The sequence below is a fragment of the Spinacia oleracea genome, chromosome 5 (assembly GCF_020520425.1).
Source record: "Spinacia oleracea cultivar Varoflay chromosome 5, BTI_SOV_V1, whole genome shotgun sequence".
Lineage (NCBI taxonomy): Eukaryota > Viridiplantae > Streptophyta > Magnoliopsida > Caryophyllales > Amaranthaceae > Spinacia > Spinacia oleracea.
The window spans coordinates 25,406,453-25,427,575 of record NC_079491.1 but is presented as its reverse complement, the minus strand read 5'-3'; the positions used below and the strand labels follow the sequence as shown (position 1 = coordinate 25,427,575).

Genomic DNA, 21,123 nt, shown 5'->3' with positions numbered 1-21,123 from the left:
TTTGTTATAAGTCACTAATAAATACTATTAATAGAGGATACTAAGGAATACCTACGCTCTTGATACCATGTGAATATAATGATACTATTTGCGCACCCGTGAAGCTTTTTTGTGATAATGTTTATGCATTCTATCTTGCGGTGAATCCGGTTCAGCATGATCGTAGCAAACATATCAAAATAGATTATCATTTGTTCGGGGGCGTGTTGCTCATGCGATTTAGTTGTACGTTATGTCCCTACTGAGTTACAAATCGCTGACATTTTTACGAAAGGTTTGTCAGGTCAGCGTTTTGAGTTTTTAAGGTTCAATCTGCACGTGGTTCCCCCTGCACAGATTGAGGGGGTATAATAAAGGATACTAAGGGTATACTCGTAATTGTACTACTGTACAATATTATTATATATGATTCCCAGACACCCGTATTAGGGTAAGCCGTATCATTATATTCACAACTATGTATCAATTTCTTGTTCATTTTCTTTGACGGACAAGTCGTATGACAATTTGACTAAATTTTTTTTTTTGAAGGGAAAATTAATTCATTAATAAAGAATCATACGATATCAACAAAAAGAAATATGAATCTAACAAATACATGATAAATTGAACGGTTTTTTCATGAAATGCCCCTGAGGTTTGCAATAATGCACCAAATACCCCTGCGCGTTTCAAAATTCATAGAATACCCCTATTTTTTCCAATTGTTCATAAAATACACTTGGACTTAACGTCCGTTAGTCCTCCGTTAGTATGAATTTACGTTGTTACCCTTATGTGGCTTAAATCCCATTCATCTGTATACTTTCTCTCTCTCCCACCCAACCCACCCAAACTTTCTCTCTCCTCCCACTGAACCAACACCACTCCTCACCCCGTCACCATTTTCGCCCCCGCTACCGTCGCCAACCTCAGCCAGGGTTTGACTTTCTCTGGTGCACCGTCGATGGCATCGGTGACCCGGTCAACTCTCTATCTCCTCCATTGGTGTTGTCGATGAGTGAGATTTCATCAAGGTGAGAGGCGTTGATTAAGGGGAGGAGAAGACGGCGAGAGGAGTTGATCCCGAAGCGGAGGAGAGAGAATTAGGAAAAATCGGGTTGCAGAGGAAGAGGAGCTTCCACCATCGTTGGGCGGAGATGACGGAGGAGGGACAACACCAGAAACGTCCATGGTTGGCGTGGTCATGGTGGGTGAATTCGGCGGCAATTTCGGTGGGAGAAATTAGGGTTTTGAGTCCGGGAAGTTTCGGTCCAAAATTTCGAAGCTCTCAAGTAATAAGGCGGTTTTCGGATGTTGGAAGATCGCTTTCAATATACTGCAGTTTGCTTCGGAGGAGGAACTGTCGATTGAGAATTACACTGAACGAGGTGTCATTGGTGTCACAGAAGAGGTGGTGTCGTTTGCTAGGGATGTTGCTATCATGCTATGCATCCTGAGACTTGGATTGATTTCCCTTTGCCTGAGGATGACGAGGATGAAGGTTTGATTCAACTTTCCTTCTTTATTTTTTATGTTAGTTATTCAAGTTGTGAGCTGCTAAATTGCCAATTGTGTTTTTATCTTTGGTGAAGAATTGATTTATTAGTGTGCATAGAAGTGATAGAACACTAGTGTTATAGTTGATTGAACTCCTTGCTGGTTGTGATATCGATTGCCATTTCGTTCGATACAATAATGGTGAAGAATTTATTTCTTTATTTCATAGATGAATTGTGCATCTCAAATTCCTAAACATCATTATATCATGTCTCTGAACAACACTCTGAAGCTCAATATCAGTTAAAGCTCTATTGTGAAGCTGGTGACATAAACACGATTCAGCTGCAATAGATTATCAGATGAAGGTTAAAGGCGGAATATTTGAAGTTATTACTTTGGTTTGCTGTTGGAATTGGGACTGCAAAACTAATTTGCGTTCTACTGGTGTGGTTCTTTCTATTTAAGGGTGGAAATGGCTCAAGCAAGGTAACCAAGAATGTGATGCATTGTAGTACAAGAGTGATTGTAAATGTTCATTGCAAGGGTATTATTACCGGCTTACTTTGAATTTTCAAGAGCTTTTATAGACTTTCAAATGTAATGGCAATGGCAATATAATCAGAGTTTTTGTAAAGCTACTCTGCAAATTAATCGGCTTTTTATGGAATATAATTCCTATTTATTGCTGGAAATTTGTTACAAACTGTACTACTTCATTGCTAGGAAAATTAGAAATTCAAACTAGCCGTTGAATTCAAATTCTGCAGTTTTAAAGGAGTTTGGGTATTTGGTGCAAAGAACTTTATAAATAGGTGTATATTATGCAATAACTATATATGTAGGTGTATTTTATGAATTATAAACATGACTTAACGGAGGACTAACGGAAAGTCATAATAGGGGTATTTTATGAACAGTTTGGAAAAATTAGGGGTATTCTATGAATTTTGAAACACGCAGGGGTATTTGGTGCATTATTGCAAACCTCATGGGCATTTCATGAAAAAACCGTTATCGATATTGAGAATGTTCGTAATACAAACTAATAACACCGTTACATAAGGAGCAACATACATGCCTAAACTGTTCATCCATCATACTCAGCTACTTTCTCCTTTTAGATAAATTACTTCATGCACAAAGTCCAATTTAGATAGCTTATGAAAATACTTGGATGCCCTATTAGAATCATCCTTGATGTGCACACTGATAACACAATAATATACGCATTTTATGTGTCATATTAGTCCATTGTTTGTCTTATTTCTTTCATATTTTAATCTTAAAGTGTCATTATTCGTTATTTTCGATGTTTCTCTCCTCGTGTTTGTTTTATTTTGTTTTGTAGGAAGTAGCTCAAGTTGGTAGAACTCGGAGAAGATGTTGGTAGAGCGAGTACGTTGTTTAGGAGTCACCCACGTTTACAAAGTGTTTACATCGTGATACAAACAAGACTTCAAGACAAATACAAGAACACCGGGCAGCCAATACCACGGCATGCCCGCGGCATACTGTACATGCCACACCCGAGTTGTGGCAGTCTTCCTTCGATCCCGTATTAAACGTTTAATGAGCAAATTATTAGAGTTTAATAACTAGTATACTTCTTATTATATCTTGGTATAAATACAAATAGTGTAGAAGACCTAAACTCTTCTTGGATAATTGGTATTCGGGACGCCGCTTATTGCTTGGAGCTGCGTTTTCTTTGTTCGTTGTTTTTCTGTTCATTAATTACGTAAGTTTGGTTGGGTTTTGATGCCTGCCACAAGGAAACAAAGTTTTTGACAAGTAATATTTCTTTTCCTTTTTTCTCTTTAATTTTATCTATTAGCTATATTTTCTTTTTGCTTTAATCATTAATTATGTTTTCCTTCTTAGTTTACTTTTGTTGTTTAATTAATATGTTGTTTAATTAATATGTGTGAGTAGACTATAATCTAGGGTTAAGTAAACCCTAATAATGATTAACGTATGATTTATTCTTTTAATCCCCAAATTAATTGTTTAATTGTTCTTGCTTAATTGATTGTATAATTTCCAATACTAGATTAGGGATAATTAGTATTGTTATCATTCCATTGTCTTTATCGTAACGGGAGTTGGGTTTTGACGGATTTGAATATTTCAATTAAGGACATGAATTTCTCCACGGGAGTAGGTAGAAGGGATTGTTAGGAAATTATGGTATTGAGTTTAATGTCTTTAATTTGCATGATTCCACGGGAGTAGGTCTTGATTGCATATTAGGGAAGCCATTGATACTCGGGAGAGGTTTATGGTATTATATAAGTTTTACCTTTCCTTGTGAACATTTATTTAATTAGTTTGGGGTAGGAATTTATCTTTACATTGATTATGCTAGTGGTGATGCTTAACTCTAGGTGTTTTTAATCCTTGATTTTAGTCTTATTATTAATTACGTTCTTATCTAGAATTAGTTTAATTATTCACTCTCAATCATTGTTTGGTTACTGACTTAGTATTAATTCAAGTTAGTTTAGCTAGTTTTTAATACATTAGTCTCTTGGGATTCGACCCTTACTTACCCGACTACATAGTTAGGAGGTCTAGTTAGGTTATTTTTGATAGGCACGCGATAGCCTTGTCAAATTTTGGCGCCGTTGCCGGGGGACTAACGGTATTAAATTAGTTATTTTTTTGATTTATTTTTACTAAGTACATTAGATTTGGTTATTTGCTTCGGCTATTATTCTTGTTCTATTTGATATTTTGTTTCCAGTTTCTCTTGTTGCATGCACACTCGACGTACAGATTCACAAAATTTGATTCCTATTGATCTTGAAATCGAGGCTACTGCACGTAAGCAAGGGACTAAGCGGAGACATAATAAGAAGAAGGAAGCAATGGGTGGTGAAGCACCTGCCAAATTTCTTTGGGAATATGGTATACCGGACACAACCACCGGTATACTTTCTAGTATCGTTAGACCAGCCGTCACTGCATCACATTTTGAGCTGAAGCTCGAATTTATCCAATTCATATCAAATGATTCATTTTCAGGATCACCTAATGATTGCCCTGTAAGTCATATTGATAGCTTTTTGGAGAAGTGCGATACAATGAAAATCAACAATATAAGTGACGATGCTATTAGACTTCGCCTTTTCTCTTTCTCTCTCCGGGATAAGGCAAAGGAGTGGTTGAGAGATGAAGGTGCAGGCTCATTCGATACATGGGATAAGCTAGTCAAGGCATTCTTAGTGAAGTTTTTAGGCCAAGAGAAAACTGCCAGGCTAAGAAATGAGCTAACCACCTTTCGTCAAACCGATGATGAGTCATTGTATGAATCTTGGAGAAGGTTTAAACGTTTACAAAGGCAGTGTCCTCATCATGGGATTCAGGAGTGGTTTTTGATTCAGACTTTCTACAATGGGCTGACACATGAATACCGAATCTACATTGATGCTGCATCAGGGGGTTCTATCACGGAAAAGAATCCAACTGAAGCTAAGGCATTGATTGAGAAGATGGCAGCCAATGATAACTATCATCCCAGTAGTCGGAACAGTGTTAGAAAGGGAGGTAAATATGATTTAGATGCTCTAACTATATTGACTAGTACTGTGCAGACTTTATCACATAAGATCGATCAATTTGGAGCTGGATCTTCATCATTGGTTGCCTCGTGTCAGATTTGTGGGGTGCAAGGACATACCCCAATTCACTGTCAGTTAAACACTTCAAGAAACACTTACCACTCTAGTGGAAATAATAACTTTCACCCATTCAACACCAATTTCACCCAACAATCTGGTTTTCAACAAGGGTCACCCATTAGTCCACCGCAACCTCAAACTTCTAAACTTAACCTTGATTCTATTTTGGAGACTCTTGCTACTTCTCAAGTTCAACAAAAAGAAATAATGACCAAGCAGTTTGAGTTACAAGCCAAGCAGAATGAGCACTTTGAAAAATCCATCCAACAACTCATTGCTCAAAATAAGGTGATAGAAACCCAACTTGTTCAACTTTCACAACAAGTGATTCATTTATCAAAACCTCGAGATCCACCAAAAATTCAAAATGAGCAATGTAGTGCGATCTTTCTTAAAGATGATGGAGCGAGTGTGGAAAGATTTGTTGAGAAAGATGGAGAAGTGCTTGGAATGATCAAGGAGAAGGGTGTGAGAGAAAAGGTTCCCATTTATGTTTCTCCACCCCCGTACGAGGAACCTGTGCCCTTTCCTCAAAGGTTGACTAAGGGTTTGCTAGATAAGCATTTTGGGAGATATTCTGAGACCCTTAAGAAGGTATATGAAACTATCCCTTTTTCTGACCTTTTGATTCAAATGCCTAAATTTGCTAAGTTTTTAAAAGAAATATTAGCCAATGATAGGAATTGTGATAAATCGAAAAATGTGATTGTTAATGAGTTGTGTTCCACCTTGATGCATGAGAACCTACCACCTAAACTGAAAGACCCTGGAGTTTTTACTATTCCCTGCATGATCAATGAAACATATTTCGATAGGGCCTTATGTGATTTAGGTGCTAGTGTCAATTTAATACCTTATTCGCTATATGAGAAATTAGGTTTGAAAGAGCTTAAACATTCTCCTATATCTCTTCAAATGGCTGATAAGACTGCTAGATTCCCTAAGGGAATAGTTGAAGATGTGTTAGTCAAAGTTGGTGAATTTTCTTTTCTTGTTGACTTTGTTGTAATGGACATGAAAGAAGACTTTGATATTCCTTTGATCTTTGGTCGTCCATTTTTAGCTACAAGTCAAGCTTTAATAGATGTCCCAAAGGGACAAATGATAATTAAAGCTCAAGATAACCAAGTCGTATTTAAGATATTTGATGATCCGAATTTCACTTTTGATGGGGATACTTGTATGAGAATTGATGCTACTAATCCCTGGGTTGATAAGTGTGTACAGAATAAAAATTACTTTAGCAAAGAAGACATACCCATATCATCCAATGGGTCCGACTACCAGAAAAAAGGTGTTGGTGCTGATCTTGTTGACTCTAGTCTAAAAGAGTTATTGGGAGGCAGGTATAATTTCAGGTTTCATCGTGGAAATTTCTCTTCCCTAGACGATCCTGGTTGAATTACAAAGGAGGTCGAGCTAATGACCTTATAAACAAGCGCTTTTGGGAGGCAACCCAACTATTAATAAATCTCCGACTTATGAAGTGTTGCAGTCTACAAAGCATACATAAATGGACTAATGGATGCAAGAAAAATAAAGAAAAAGAACAAATAATAACACGCAAGGCAAGGGATAGAATGTTTATCGATACGGTTTTTTCATGAAATGCCCCTGAGGTTTGCAATAATGCACCAAATACCCCTGCGCGTTTCAAAATTCATAGAATACCCCTATTTTTTCCAACTGTTCATAAAATACACTTGGACTTAACGTCCGTTAGTCCTCCGTTAGTATGAATTTACGTTGTTACCCTTATGTGGCTTAAATCCCATTCATCTGTATACTTTCTCTCTCTCCCACCCAACCCACCCAAACTTTCTCTCTCCTCCCACTGAACCAACACCACTCCTCACCCCGTCACCATTTTCGCCCCCGCTACCGTCGCCAACCTCAGCCAGGGTTTGACTTTCTCTGGTGCACCGTCGATGGCATCGGTGACCCGGTCAACTCTCTATCTCCTCCATTGGTGTTGTCGATGAGTGAGATTTCATCAAGGTGAGAGGCGTTGATTAAGGGGAGGAGAAGACGGCGAGAGGAGTTGATCCCGAAGCGGAGGAGAGAGAATTAGGAAAAATCGGGTTGCAGAGGAAGAGGAGCTTCCACCATCGTTGGGCGGAGATGACGGAGGAGGGACAACACCAGAAACGTCCATGGTTGGCGTGGTCATGGTGGGTGAATTCGGCGGCGATTTCGGTGGGAGAAATTAGGGTTTTGAGTCCGGGAAGTTTCGGTCCAAAATTTCGAAGCTCTCAAGTAATAAGGCGGTTTTCGGATGTTGGAAGATCGCTTTCAATATACTGCAGTTTGCTTCGGAGGAGGAACTGTCGATTGAGAATTACACTGAACGAGGTGTCATTGGTGTCACAGAAGAGGTGGTGTCGTTTGCTAGGGATGTTGCTATCATGCTATGCATCCTGAGACTTGGATTGATTTCCCTTTGCCTGAGGATGACGAGGATGAAGGTTTGATTCAACTTTCCTTCTTTATTTTTTATGTTAGTTATTCAAGTTGTGAGCTGCTAAATTGCCAATTGTGTTTTTATCTTTGGTGAAGAATTGATTTATTAGTGTGCATAGAAGTGATAGAACACTAGTGTTATAGTTGATTGAACTCCTTGCTGGTTGTGATATCGATTGCCATTTCGTTCGATACAATAATGGTGAAGAATTTATTTCTTTATTTCATAGATGAATTGTGCATCTCAAATTCCTAAACATCATTATATCATGTCTCTGAACAACACTCTGAAGCTCAATATCAGTTAAAGCTCTATTGTGAAGCTGGTGACATAAACACGATTCAGCTGCAATAGATTATCAGATGAAGGTTAAAGGCGGAATATTTGAAGTTATTACTTTGGTTTGCTGTTGGAATTGGGACTGCAAAACTAATTTGCGTTCTACTGGTGTGGTTCTTTCTATTTAAGGGTGGAAATGGCTCAAGCAAGGTAACCAAGAATGTGATGCATTGTAGTACAAGAGTGATTGTAAATGTTCATTGCAAGGGTATTATTACCGGCTTACTTTGAATTTTCAAGAGCTTTTATAGACTTTCAAATGTAATGGCAATGGCAATATAATCAGAGTTTTTGTAAAGCTACTCTGCAAATTAATCGGCTTTTTATGGAATATAATTCCTATTTATTGCTGGAAATTTGTTACAAACTGTACTACTTCATTGCTAGGAAAATTAGAAATTCAAACTAGCCGTTGAATTCAAATTCTGCAGTTTTAAAGGAGTTTGGGTATTTGGTGCAAAGAACTTTATAAATAGGTGTATATTAGGCAATAACTATATATGTAGGTGTATTTTATGAATTATAAACATGACTTAACGGAGGACTAACGGAAAGTCATAATAGGGGTATTTTATGAACAGTTTGGAAAAATTAGGGGTATACTATGAATTTTGAAACGCGCAGGGGTATTTGGTGCATTATTGCAAACCTCAGGGGCATTTCATGAAAAAACCGTAAATTGAATTCAAATAAATGCTTCCTTCATCAAAACTACAACCGTTGGATAGATTTTGCAATTTAGAGTGTTTCCCGTGTATAACGCTGGAACTTATGCAACCTTTTAAAGAGAGGGTCTAACGATTTGTTGTAGCTGCGAGGATGATTTCCAATTGACTCATCTAGATACTCGAAAATTTGACATATGCTTGCGATCGCATAAAATTTTACCAACGAAATAATTCTACATAAATCCATTACAAGAGAACGATAGACCAAATTTACTAAAACTAACTCCATCGTAGGAAGACTAACGAACAATGTCTAAATATTAAGTAGAACCAATTACAGAGTAATATTTTTTAGTTTTACAATTTATATTACAGTTTTACTCATTGGTTTAACAAATTAAAATCCACCGCTACATTTCTTCAAGAATTTTATATTTTTTTGAGCGGCTTTTTTTATTGTCTTTTTTAATTCTCTTGAAAAACTAACAAATTTAGGTATGATATAGACCGGATTTTTAGAATTTGTTATTTTAAATCTTTTTATAGTCCGTTTAATGACGAATCAGGTTCATTTCATTTATTAATCAAGACGTATTTTCTTCTATATCCCTTGCCGACGAGTTAATAATACAAAATTTCAAATGAGTGAACAAATTCCAATTTTTCATCAATATTCCTTAATAATCAAAATTTTATTTATTTTATGTTTTAAAAAAAATGAGGTAAAAATGGAGAGACGTACACGTGACGTGATCCCTGCTGTCTCTGTATCCCACATTAATCTCACTCACTCTCTGTTTCTATCTGTCCTATAAATACCTGCACACATTTCATACTTCTCTTTTCCTTATTTTCTGTCTTCTCTCTCTCACTACTCCTGCTTCTCCGGATTTCGGAATAACAAAACTTTACAAATATCAAACAACAAAAATTAAACCCAATAAAAAAAAAAATCTTTTTTAAAGAAAAACCCAACCCCCCCTCCCAAATAGAAACAGGGCGGGAATGGTGATGAGGAGAGCACTGATCTCCGCCGCTAAGGCTGGTGGTGGACGACGTTTTATTGCTTCTCAGGCGGCAGCAACAGCGAAAGTTGACGTTAAATCGCTGGAAAATGACGTCATTTCACCAAAAATGCCAGCGTTTGATTACTCTCCACCGCCCTACACCGGGCCTTCCGCCGCAGAGATCCTCAAGAAGCGCAAGGAGTTTCTTAGCCCTTCTATGTTCACTTTCTATAATCACCCTGTAAGTTATTTATTTAATTCATTTTTAATCTTCTTAACTTAATCGATTGTCACTAATTTAATTAGGGAGTATTTTTGCGTTTGTTCTAATCAATGCATGCGTGTCGTCGTTATCTTCCAAATCAACTTAATTATTAGTTAATAGTTTATGATTGTCTTCCAAATATTTTGGCTTCACCATTTTAATTTTTAGTTTAACTTAACTTATTAAAATTTGCATAGACAGAGGAAGTCTTTGTCACAAGTGACTTGTATTAAGTGAGTATCAATACAGAATTTGGAATATCAATACAGAATATGTTATGCGAATACCAATAACACAATATGACTTGTATTGGTGGTACTTCTAAGCAATTTTGCATTTTGGTACTGATATATTATGTGTTGGTACTCAAGATAGTTGTATTTGGATTACTTGTGTCCATGGACACAAGCCACTTGAGGTTTAGAAACCCTCGCATAGACAGCCTTTTACGAGAATTTATGTTTTATCACTAATATGGAGTAATGAATTTGATTTAGTTTATAATTACACTATCAAAGAGTATCAGTATCTGATACGAGTATGATTTAGCTCTTAATTAATTATTATAACTAGCGTGCTGATTCCTATTAATAATTTATTTAATTGCTAGATTCAAATTCTTTGTTGATGTAGTCTTACTTTTTATCAATGAATCAATTCCTTATAAAAAAATTATTTAATGTGATTTTGAGGTGAATTCTTACATTAATTGTTTATTTGATATGATTTTCCACCTTTTTTATACCTTAATTGTTTGTTTTGAGGTGATTGGCGCTGATTTCTTACCTAATGTGATATGACTTTGTTTATTTTGTTGATATGAATTATTAATTTCCTTTCCAATCAATGCATAAACTTCAAGTTTTTTTAAATTTTTGTTCATTAGGATCCTGAATCTATATAGACTATATTAATTTAGAAATATTGCAGAAATTGAACTTTTAGAGAGTATGCTAGTAAGTACTCCATAGTAAGAAAGTAGTGTGGATTGTGAATGATTGATATATTGATTGTTGTAATTGCTAGTCCATATCAGAGAACTTAAATTTATCATCAGAATTATTTGTCAAAGATGGAATTGAATGATTGATCAATCACTAATGCATTCTCTAGTTCGTCAATAATAATTAATAATGACTAGATCGTTACGTGGTTTTGTTTTGATTGTTAGGTGGTCATGATTTTTGTTTCCTTATCTGGGTCGACAGTAAAATTTGGCAGTATTTTATTTTTCAGGGTATGGGTTGATGAATCTAATAATTAATTTGTTTTTTTGGCGGGGGGTGGCAGCTGAACGTGGTAGATGGGAGGATGCAGTATTTGTATGATGACAAAGGTAGGAGATACTTGGATGCATTTGGGGGTATCGCTACCGTGTGTTGCGGTCATTGTCACCCCGATGTGGTTGAGGCCATTGTAAACCAAACGCAGCGTTTACAGCACTCTACAATTTTATACTTGAACCCTGCTGTTGCTGATTTTGCTGAGGCTTTGGCCTCCAAATTGCCCGGTGATCTCAAAGTATGTCATCATCTTCTTTTCAACTTTATCTTTTGTTGGTAGGTGTTATTCCACTTGTTGATTTTAGGCTTTATCGTAGTATATATGTATTTGATTATAGAAAAGAAAGTGACTTTGTGCTTGTCCTATTTTGTTGAATCACTTAAGTAACTTGTAGAGTTGTAGTGCATGTATTTTTATATTGGATGTGTAATACATACATGAACATGACACAACAAGTCAACAACAAACTTGTCTTTTGGTTTTGTGGGGATCATTTATTTATGTTGTCAGTGCAACTCTTTCTGCGACGTTTTTCCCCCTATTGATTTCTTTTGGAGATTAGGGATAGCAACTTTGTACTCCCTTGGTCCCTAGATGATGCGAGTCACATCACAACCATGGTTTGAGAAATCGAGTTATCATATCGTTACATTTTTTCACTTTTTTTAATATATAAAGCTCCACCATATCAATATCAGCCTTTCTTAGGGATTCTGAGTTAACAGTATAATTAAGGATAATATGTTGAATATTAAAGTTTTCCTCACAAGTATAGACATGTTGCCAATTTTTTAGGGCCGTACCGCCTTGGAGAGTTAAAAAAAATCATAAGAAATGATGCCTCAAATATTCATTGCTATGGAAGATGCAAGAAATTAGGAAATGGCTGCCAGCAGTTGCTAGAAAAAAGTTGAATGATGGATCCATGTTCTATGCCGTTTTAAGAGAAAAATTGTCATGTATGTATGTATTATTAGATGCATATTATGTTTCTTCTGATTCACCCAATTTACCACCTTCCCAAGATATTCTTTCTTACTGTCACTATCATTTTGGCATACCGATTGTCTGTCGCAAGTCTTCCCATCTTATAGAAGATTCGAAAGTCAGCTATTCAGCCTTACCCTCTAGAGTTGCAAAGAGGTTTACGGCTTTCTGTTATGGCTGAAAAATATAGTGATAGCGACCTTTTATCTATGTCCAAATTCCAATATGAAGAGAATTTGTTTGGCTTCTTCCTTAGTTTCAACCCCTTTTCCATTTCATTTTGATAGTTATATTTTACATTGTACAGATTTTCTGATTTTTCTAAGATCCTGGGAACTTATCCTTGTTGCTTGGAGTGATCTGTTTGCTGCTATATGGTTGTGATTATAAATTGTTTTTTGAGTTGTAACCTCTGGATTTTCTCTACATTCTGTAGGTTGTGTTCTTCACAAACTCTGGAACAGAAGCAAATGAGTTGGCCTTAATGATGGCAAGGCTGTACACTGGATGCCAGGACATTATCTCCTTGAGGAATGCTTACCATGGAAACGCAGCTGGAACTATGGGTGCAACTGCTCAGTGCAATTGGAAGTTCAATGTTACTCAGGTTTTATGTTCTTCTGCTTTTTTGGGTTGCTAAAAAAGACTGCTCATGTTCAATCTCTAAAGTCTCTTTAATTGTGTTTTTTTGTTGGGTTGATTGTACCGTGATTCCAATTCATGAGTTTTAACTGGCTTACTTCGTTAAAGGAATACATTTATTTTCCTGTTCCTGGATGATCTTTTATAGGACAAACAGCTGCTTCATTTAGATTCCTGTCAGTTTCTACTTTCTAAGTTAGAACGAAGAGTTCAGATTGGCCCTGTGTCACTCTTTTCTATTCAATTTACAATAAACTTTGCAGAAGAATGAGCTGGTTTCTAGGTATGAGGTAAATTCTTCGGACAAACAAGTGCTATGACATGTTATGGTTTAGGAAAAAGATGTTGTTGGCCTTGTGGCAGCTATCAAAGGCTGTAGATTGGTAATGCAAAAATTATAAGAAACTTTTGGTATTGAAAAGATTTTGGAACGTCAAGTGCTCCTTAATGAATATTGCAGCTTTCTGAAGTTTAATTATGGGTGTATGAGTTTAACTTCATTCTAGATTCTATCTAATGGAAGCATTTGTAGTGGAGTCTTCTTGCTCCCTCTTCCTTGGAGCTAAGTTAAAAGTTTCTTGAGTTCACTACAATTAGGGAGAAGAAAGTGTGTGCGAGTAATCGAGTATTCCCTCAAACAAAAAAAAAGTGTGTGCGAGTGTGTGTGTGTGTGTGTGTGTGTGTGTGTGTGTGTGTGTGTGAGTGTGTGTGGTTCCCAACTACAATGAAATAAGTAGAGAAAGAAAATCTACCCATACTGGTATTCTATCTTAATCTTGGACATCTCAAATGGTTTATGTTAACTTAGCTTTGGAAAAAAGGGAGCATTTCCATATTGCTGTTTGCATTTGAGAATGCAGCAGAATTTCTGTAATAAAACTTGAATATAGAACTATTTGACTTAATTAATGTCTGCTGTTTACTTTCCTGCCGTTGAATGCCTCTACTTTTGAAAGTTGTTACCGGCCTCCTCTTGTTTCTCTGAGAGATACAAATGAATTTCCATAGTCTTACTTACTCGGATTGACGGGGGGAAAGTTTGCTAATAGCTGAATCTATGACAGAGTGGAGTACACCATGCCATGAACCCTGACCCTTATAGAGGTCTGTTTGGAGCAGATGGAGAGATGTATGCAAAAGATGTTCAGGATATCATCCAATTTGGTACATCTGGTCATGTCGCAGCTTTCATATGTGAAGCCATTCAGGTCGACATCTTCTTCCATAAGCATGCGCATGCATTTTTCTTTCTGCCACTTTTTTCTAACATTTTTTTAACTAATGGTTTAATTTGTGTGGCAGGGAGTTGGTGGAATCGTAGAATTGGCCCCCGGGTACCTTTCTTCTGTGTATGACATTGTAAAGAATGCCGGAGGCCTTTTTATAGCTGATGAAGTTCAAGCTGGATTTGCTCGCACTGGAAGTCACTTTTGGGGGTTTGAGTCTCATGGAGTTGTCCCTGACATTGTGACCATGGCAAAGGTCAGTTAATTCCTTTTACTTCTCTACAATATACTTCGTATGTGATTGATCTCAAAGAGATTCTTAGTCTACTCGTAGGGTGCTGCTGCTGCCAGGGTGCATATTTAAATTTGTGTCTCACGTATTTTAATGTTTTGATATCCCAGGGTATTGGGAATGGCATTCCCCTAGGTGCAGTAGTAACGACTCCTGAGATTGCAAGTGTCTTAACTCGTCGTAGTTATTTCAACACATTTGGTGGAAATCCTGTATGCACTTCTGCAGGACATGCTGTTCTCAAAGTGATTGAAAAGGAAAAGCTTCAGGAAAATGCTCATATTGTGGGTACTCATCTCAAAAACCGGCTCACTGCTCTAATGGACAAATATGATGGTAGGTATCATTCCCCATTTCCCCAATTTAGAAAGTGATGTTTTCTTCTCTGATTTTGATTTTGTTCTCTCTGTTGTTGATTGAAGTAATTGGTGATGTGAGGGGAAGAGGATTGATGTTGGGGGTAGAACTAGTTACAGACCGCGAAAAGAAAACTCCAGCAAAAGCTGAGACCATTCATGTGATGGACCAAATGAAAGGTTAGTGTTAATTTCCTTGTGTGTCTTGGTTCATGTGTTACAAGCTGTACGTCTTTTGATGGTATTTCTTAATTTACTCTAGAAATGGGAGTATTGGTCGGTAAAGGAGGATTTTATGGAAATGTATTCAGAATCACACCTCCCCTCTGTTTCACCAAGGAAGATGCTGGTAAACTCTGCCTTTCCTTTTCTTTTAATAATTTTGTTTGCATCACATGAGTTGTTCAAATTAAGGCATGAAAAATGGCTCCTTAAGTTAGATCACGCCATTATGCATAAATGCATAATGCATGCCATATCCTCGCTACTATTCCGGTCTATCATATGTTTATTTAATTTGGGCACAAGAGGTCAACGTCAGATAGTAACATTTAACTTAACTTTGAACAAAGAGTGTCAATTATAGCACCTCTGTTAATAAGTAGCATCTCACAAGATGTAATGTCTACAAAGAAATGTTAGAAGAGGGGTGACTAAAAACAAAATATGGTTTATATACCCGGGTGCACAATGCTCACTGTGCACCCTGTTTTACAAAGAACATATTGTTCATACCCAAAGAACGTATAATCAATGAACATATAGTTCAAATCTATAGAACATATAATTTAAATATTTCACTAGTACATGTACATTGAAATCGTTCTCAATGTTCATTAGGTTTTCAATAAATGTTCAATAGGGTGCACAATGAGCACTGTGCACCCGGGTGTGTAATCCAAATTGCGGACCAAAAATACGATTCGCCAATAAATAGTGGGTTAAAAAAATGTAATTCTAACCGGGAAACAGATTGGTCTGATTATGTCCCGAACAACCTGTTTGGCACGTATACTTGCTCAAGTACTTGGCACTGTCTTTTTACATTAGTTGTAAAAACATTTACAATTGAAGTTGTTTATCGCGTTGGTGGTATTGTTGCAGATTTCCTGGTGGACGTGATGGATTCTGTAATGGAAAAGATGTGAAGGCGTTTAATTTGATGTTGGTGAAAAGTAATGATATGTAAATTTAATTGCATTTAGTTAAGTGTTGTATCTATTGCTTGCTTCTTGATAGTAAAAAGTTGAAGAACCCAATTAGTGCTTGGAATTCTCTTCTTCTGTAGAATGATCTATGATCGATGATGAGTCAACACCTCGTTGTCTCTCTACCTCTGTTACTCAAATCACATAGCTTCTGCTTTAATTCAAGTGAAAATCTTGCACTTCTCCTTTCTTTTTTACCCTGATTTTTATTTCAATATCCAAATTTTCTGTACTTTTATTCCATATGTAAAGTTCATTGCATTCAAGTCGCAATCCCTTAAGTTTTTTCGTTGCAAATACAAGTACATTTTGGATCATAAGGACTCTCAAATTTTTATTTTAACAATGTGTAGCTCATTTATTTTAACTTCATTCTAAAGAATCTCATGCTCAATTTACATGATGCTCCTCAAATTGATTTTACTTGTTAAAAAATTTCACTCTCTTTTTTTATACGACCTCCGTAAATTTTATTTACCTCAAGACTATTTTGAGTCTTGCCTACTACGCACATGGTATTGTTTTTTGTTTTCAGTTTTCTGTTTTTTACAAAACTAAAAACCAAATTATGAAAACCACAAAAAGTAGTTTTCAGTTTTTTTGTTGTCAGTTTACAAAATTTACATGATTGCTATAAATATGACTATTTTTTAGTTCATGATTCAATCTAAATCATAGGACTTTTATAACAAAAAAACCAAAAACTGGAAACTAAAAGTGATATCGAACGAGGTGTTTGGGTAATGTTTTATAATACGGAATGAATCCTAATTTAGTTGAATTGAACTTATTTGATCCGGCATGTTTTGATTTAAACTTAGCTAAGCTAAAAAGCACTTATTTAATCAGATGTCTAAAAATATTAGACATCCGTAATGATTTCAATGGATTGAACTATTTTCCTAAAAGTTTGTCTGCGACTCTCAAATTAGTTTATAAAAATCGGTTGCACTAGGCCACTAGCCAATAAGGTTTTGGCCTATTGATAAGAGCAGGGTTTGTGTACGATTGATAGGTAAGTTTTGAATTTTCACTCCCGGTTTCCCTCATTTGTAATTTATATTGTCAATGTGGCTCTTTAAAAAAGCGGTTGCACTCCATATTCTCACCTGGAAATAATGAGTTTATCTTGAACTGTATTTCTTTCTCTAATTCGTTTTCTTCTTTTAAATTTAGTACGCCTATTGATACTTATGCGATGTTTTTTTTCCTGAGGTCATATAAGATGTTGATTTAAGCTAAGACCCCTATTATTTTAATTAAATGGATTTGTTTACATAAAAAAATAATCATCGAATATATATATGATTAAATGTAATGGTCTTTAAAGACTTTAGTGTTGTTTTAGATTTGTAGGTGGGTAAAATTTTAAATTAGGTACGTTAAGCCTATATCAAAAAAAAAAAAAATAATAAATTATAATCAAATGTAAATCTTGTTCATTATTCATAAATCATAAACCATGAGATTATTCATAAACAACACAATTAATTATTCTATTCCAACACTAGAACAACAAAAAATACAAAGAAATGAAATCTGAAAATTATAAAAAATGAATTAAAAAGTAGACTAATTAGACAGCCATTAAATCGGATGTCCCGGAAAACCTTACAGTAGTAATAGATGAATGATAAGCCGGAGATCGTCTGGACAACGTCGAAAGGTGAAGAAGGGCAGACGAGAAAACTGAGAGCAGATCATATAAAACTTGAGCAAGCTCTGAGTACACTAAGAGGCTTCTTCTACAAACTACACACACTAACATTGGTGCTGGGTAGTTCATATTATTATTTGTTGAGCAAACTATATATGTTACATAAAAATGTAGCTATATAAGACTAAAGCAAAGAGGAGAGAGAAAGAGAAATATGTTATGTTATGTATCGTCTCAAAGTGGTTTATAGTAAAGTCTTTGAGGATGACCAATCAACTACTACTATAATGTGAGAAAAGGTCCACATACAAACTAAAAATATCAAATGATGTATTTTGTTGTATTCTCCAAGCAATAACCTATGACTTGGGTGTAAAAAGTTTGAGACTCGTCGTATGCTTGTACTTGTGAGTCTTATCTTTTTCTCCTTATTTTAAGTATTGACCTGCGTAACTGGATAGATTGATTTCTGAGAAATGCGGGTTTAATAAGATCTTTCTCCTTATAAAAGTAAGTTAATAAAATTCACCATATACCGAGTAATATTTGGTGTGGTTCATAGGAATGTTTCCTTAGAACCTTAAAGTCGAGTGACTGCTTTCAGGAGAAAAATATTTAGGCCATAACAATGAACAAGCATAACTATTAGTTAGTCTTTTATTGAGATTTGCTAATAGTGTTTTGGATATGTGCTCCTCTTCTCTAGATCAAAGTGGACATTACTAGCAAAACTTTATAACTTATCCCGGCCAATCATTGATTTTCATAGTTTTTTTTGAACTTATTCATAAATCTCTTATTATATAAAAGTTCGATGTCGAAAAAAATACAAGTCATCTCCATATGTATTTTTTCTCGCCTTTTGTCTAGTTTGCTCATTTTAATTGGTCTATGTAATTGCTAACCAAACATAAATGTAACATGTAATATTTTTACATGTTTGACTGTTCATGTTGTAAAAAATCTTCAAAACAATCAACACGTTAATTCCAATGTTTTAACTAAAACGAAAATACTTTGAGTTTAATAATATAATGAGAAAATGATTGAAGAGATTAAAATGTGCAAGCCACCTTAGCTAGGTAAGTAGTATTTGTCCCATGAGAACATTATGAAGTCATTCAAAGGTTGATTCTTCCGTTAAATACTTGTATAGCCCCACAATTGCATGTTTCTTGCTCCACTTTTAACGATATTATGTCGTCATCTTCAGATCTTCAATTTCTGATCATGCATTGGCATCTCGAAAAGGTTCAAATAAAACCAAACTTATTTATTTATTTCGAGTACAAGTATTTCATTATACTATGTTTTATAGTGGGTGTATGTAAGGGTTATTATGTTAGCGGTAGCTTACTCATTGGAGAGCAAAATAATGAACTACGTAGTGTGAAAAAATCGTTTAGGCGTTGTTCGGCTAAATTAGCGGTAGCGGGTAATTTTTAGTGGTTGAGTAGCGGGTAGCTGTCAATTAGTAGAGGGTATAGGTTAGATGTGAAGGTGGTGGTTGATAGTATGAGTGTTTGGCAAAAGTAGAGGTTGAAGTTACAAAAGATAATAAAAATAAGGAAATTTTGATATTTTTTTTTTGGTTCTATTACGAGGAGTTCCCACCGCCTTCGGCGAGGTAATCTCCCGTGGGAGTTTGCATGGGTACCTCGATGGGCAGCATCCCTCCCAGTTGAGATTTTTTCCATTCCCAAGGCTCGAACCCGAGACCTTGGTTAAGGAGCAAGAGGCCCTTAACCACTCATGCTAACCTCAATTGGTAGGAAATTTTGATATTTACTACCTTAAAAATACACCACTTTTGTGTTTCCTACCTTATAAAAAAATTATTTTAAATTACTACCTTAAACTTCTAATTTTATTTTGTATTTACTACCACTTTACAGTTTTCTCATTTTAAAATTGATATATATCTCTTTTGTTTCTTAATCATTTTAAGTGATTCAAAACCCACTTTTCTCATTTATGTGTAAGAATTCCATAGGGATCTTGCTTTTAACATTTTGTAAAAGGTAAAACTAACTAAATATTATTTGTAAAATTTTAAAATGTTTATGAATTATCAAACAAATTGTTTTGAAATGTCATTCTCAATGGAATCCTTATAGAAAAAGGGAAATAATGAACTTTGAATCACTTTAAACGATTAAGAAACGAAAGAGATATCTTAATTTTAAAATGAGAACTGTAAGGTGGTAGTAAAAAAAAAATGGAAGTTTAAGGTAGTAATTTAAAATAAAAATTTCATTAAGGTAGTAAATACAAAAGTGGTATATTTTTAAGGTCGTAAATACCAAAATTTCCTAAAAATAATATATTTAGTTAGAAAATTAAATAAATTCAACCCATTAACGTGATTATTTACTTTGGTAACCATGCATAAATATTAAAGTAATGTACGGAAGTAATGACTTCATACACATAAAAGTAAAAAAAAAAAAAACTACATTGTTCCTCTAAATAAATAAATAACGTCAAATCGATCATGTAAAATGTAGTTTACAATAATTAAAAGTTTCTTCTAGCTTTCCATAAATCATGACACGCTTCATTTCATTACAACTCCCAACTCTATTTTCCCCATGTGAAACCACATGAACATCAGGAAGCTCGAATTAAAGAGGGTATAAAATTTGGATAATCCTCTAGCACCCGAAAAAGAGGATCATCTGGAGATTTATTCTAATGTAGTTATGTAGTGCAAATGTAACGACCATACTTTGTATTTGCGTCTCAATACTAAATTGTGGCATTTTAGTAAGTACCTTCCACCTCTGCTTCAAAACTCCGAAAGATATCTCAATGCCACTTCGAAGTGATGAGTGTCATCTATTAAAAGTTTCTGGTCATTTTTTGGAGGCACGTACTCAAAGATATGGTACTAGCTAGATAACATTTTCTGTCTAGATACCCTTTATCAGCCAAGTAATATTTACCTAATCAAATATCAAATTATATTATATATCAAACCTTCGTATCATATGTAAAAAAAAAAATTAAATGTCTTAAATAAATTATTTTAATTATATTTTATAAATAATGAAGGAATAATTAAGTTGTGTACATACCTTTGGGTTGTTTACAAAACTTCAATTCTGGAGATCCGATTGCATGAAGAAATACACGAGTATCATGTGCTGAACCTTCCCAACCTGCTGCTACAAACATAAAACACATATCAAAATCACAGACCTGAAACACATTATAAATCAACTTTAGGTATAATCAAGTTATTCACATTACAAGTTTATTAATAATACAATACAACCTTGAAAAAAGGCATATATCTTGTATCTGTTGATATTTTAGCTGGGACACCGGTGAATTTGGTATCATAAATGGCCATATAATATCGTGTGCAAGACCCTTGACCTTTTGAGAAGAAATCGAACTGAGAACTTCATAATAGTATCACCAAAACATTGAAAACCCTCACCAGAACTCTATTTGAGACACCTTGGGCAAGTGTAAATTAATAAAAGTATGTCAACTTTCTCGTGTATAGACATCTTACAACTAGATTTTCAATCCATATTTCGACGATAAGTCCTTACATAATC

At 35.2% G+C, this 21,123-nt stretch overlaps 2 protein-coding genes, 2 long non-coding RNA genes and 1 other non-coding gene across 5 annotated transcripts; 4 read left to right on the top strand and 1 right to left on the bottom strand.

Annotated features, from left to right (window-relative positions):
• The first annotated feature begins 763 nt into the window (after positions 1-763).
• LOC130461222 (uncharacterized) lies at positions 764-2,174 on the top strand. The gene is made up of 2 exons (XR_008921627.1): positions 764-1,483; positions 1,709-2,174. It is a non-coding gene; the product is annotated as an uncharacterized lncRNA (long non-coding RNA).
• A 2,064-nt stretch (positions 2,175-4,238) lies between these two features.
• LOC110784706 (uncharacterized) lies at positions 4,239-6,563 on the top strand. The gene has a single exon (XM_021989159.2). The coding sequence runs from the start codon at positions 4,239-4,241 to the stop codon at positions 6,561-6,563; it is 2,325 nt and encodes a 774-aa protein (XP_021844851.2).
• LOC130462272 (small nucleolar RNA R71) lies at positions 4,737-4,843 on the bottom strand. The gene has a single exon (XR_008922370.1). It is a non-coding gene; the product is annotated as a small nucleolar RNA R71 (small nucleolar RNA).
• Positions 6,564-7,418: 855 nt separating the features above from the next.
• LOC130461198 (uncharacterized) lies at positions 7,419-8,318 on the top strand. Its single transcript, XR_008921597.1, has 2 exons — positions 7,419-7,627; positions 7,853-8,318. It is a non-coding gene; the product is annotated as an uncharacterized lncRNA (long non-coding RNA).
• Positions 8,319-9,476: 1,158 nt separating this feature from the next.
• Positions 9,477-16,094, top strand: LOC110790222 (alanine--glyoxylate aminotransferase 2 homolog 3, mitochondrial-like). The gene is made up of 9 exons (XM_021995010.2): positions 9,477-9,878; positions 11,193-11,423; positions 12,610-12,780; positions 13,880-14,023; positions 14,118-14,297; positions 14,444-14,669; positions 14,756-14,869; positions 14,952-15,038; positions 15,794-16,094. The coding sequence occupies exons 1-9, from the start codon at positions 9,636-9,638 to the stop codon at positions 15,835-15,837; spliced, it is 1,440 nt and encodes a 479-aa protein (XP_021850702.1). The 5' UTR covers positions 9,477-9,635; the 3' UTR covers positions 15,838-16,094.
• The last annotated feature ends 5,029 nt before the right edge of the window (positions 16,095-21,123 follow it).

Bases quoted from the DNA above. Each gene is read 5' to 3' on its own strand.
- LOC110784706 (XM_021989159.2), top strand. From the start codon at position 4,239: ATGCACACTCGACGTACAGATTCACAAAATTTGATTCCTATTGATCTT.
- LOC110790222 (XM_021995010.2), top strand. From the start codon at position 9,636: ATGGTGATGAGGAGAGCACTGATCTCCGCCGCTAAGGCTGGTGGTGGA. The intron at 11,424-12,609 runs GTATGTCATCAT...TACATTCTGTAG, and splicing joins AATTGCCCGGTGATCTCAAA to GTTGTGTTCTTCACAAACTC. The intron at 12,781-13,879 runs GTTTTATGTTCT...AATCTATGACAG, and splicing joins GGAAGTTCAATGTTACTCAG to AGTGGAGTACACCATGCCAT.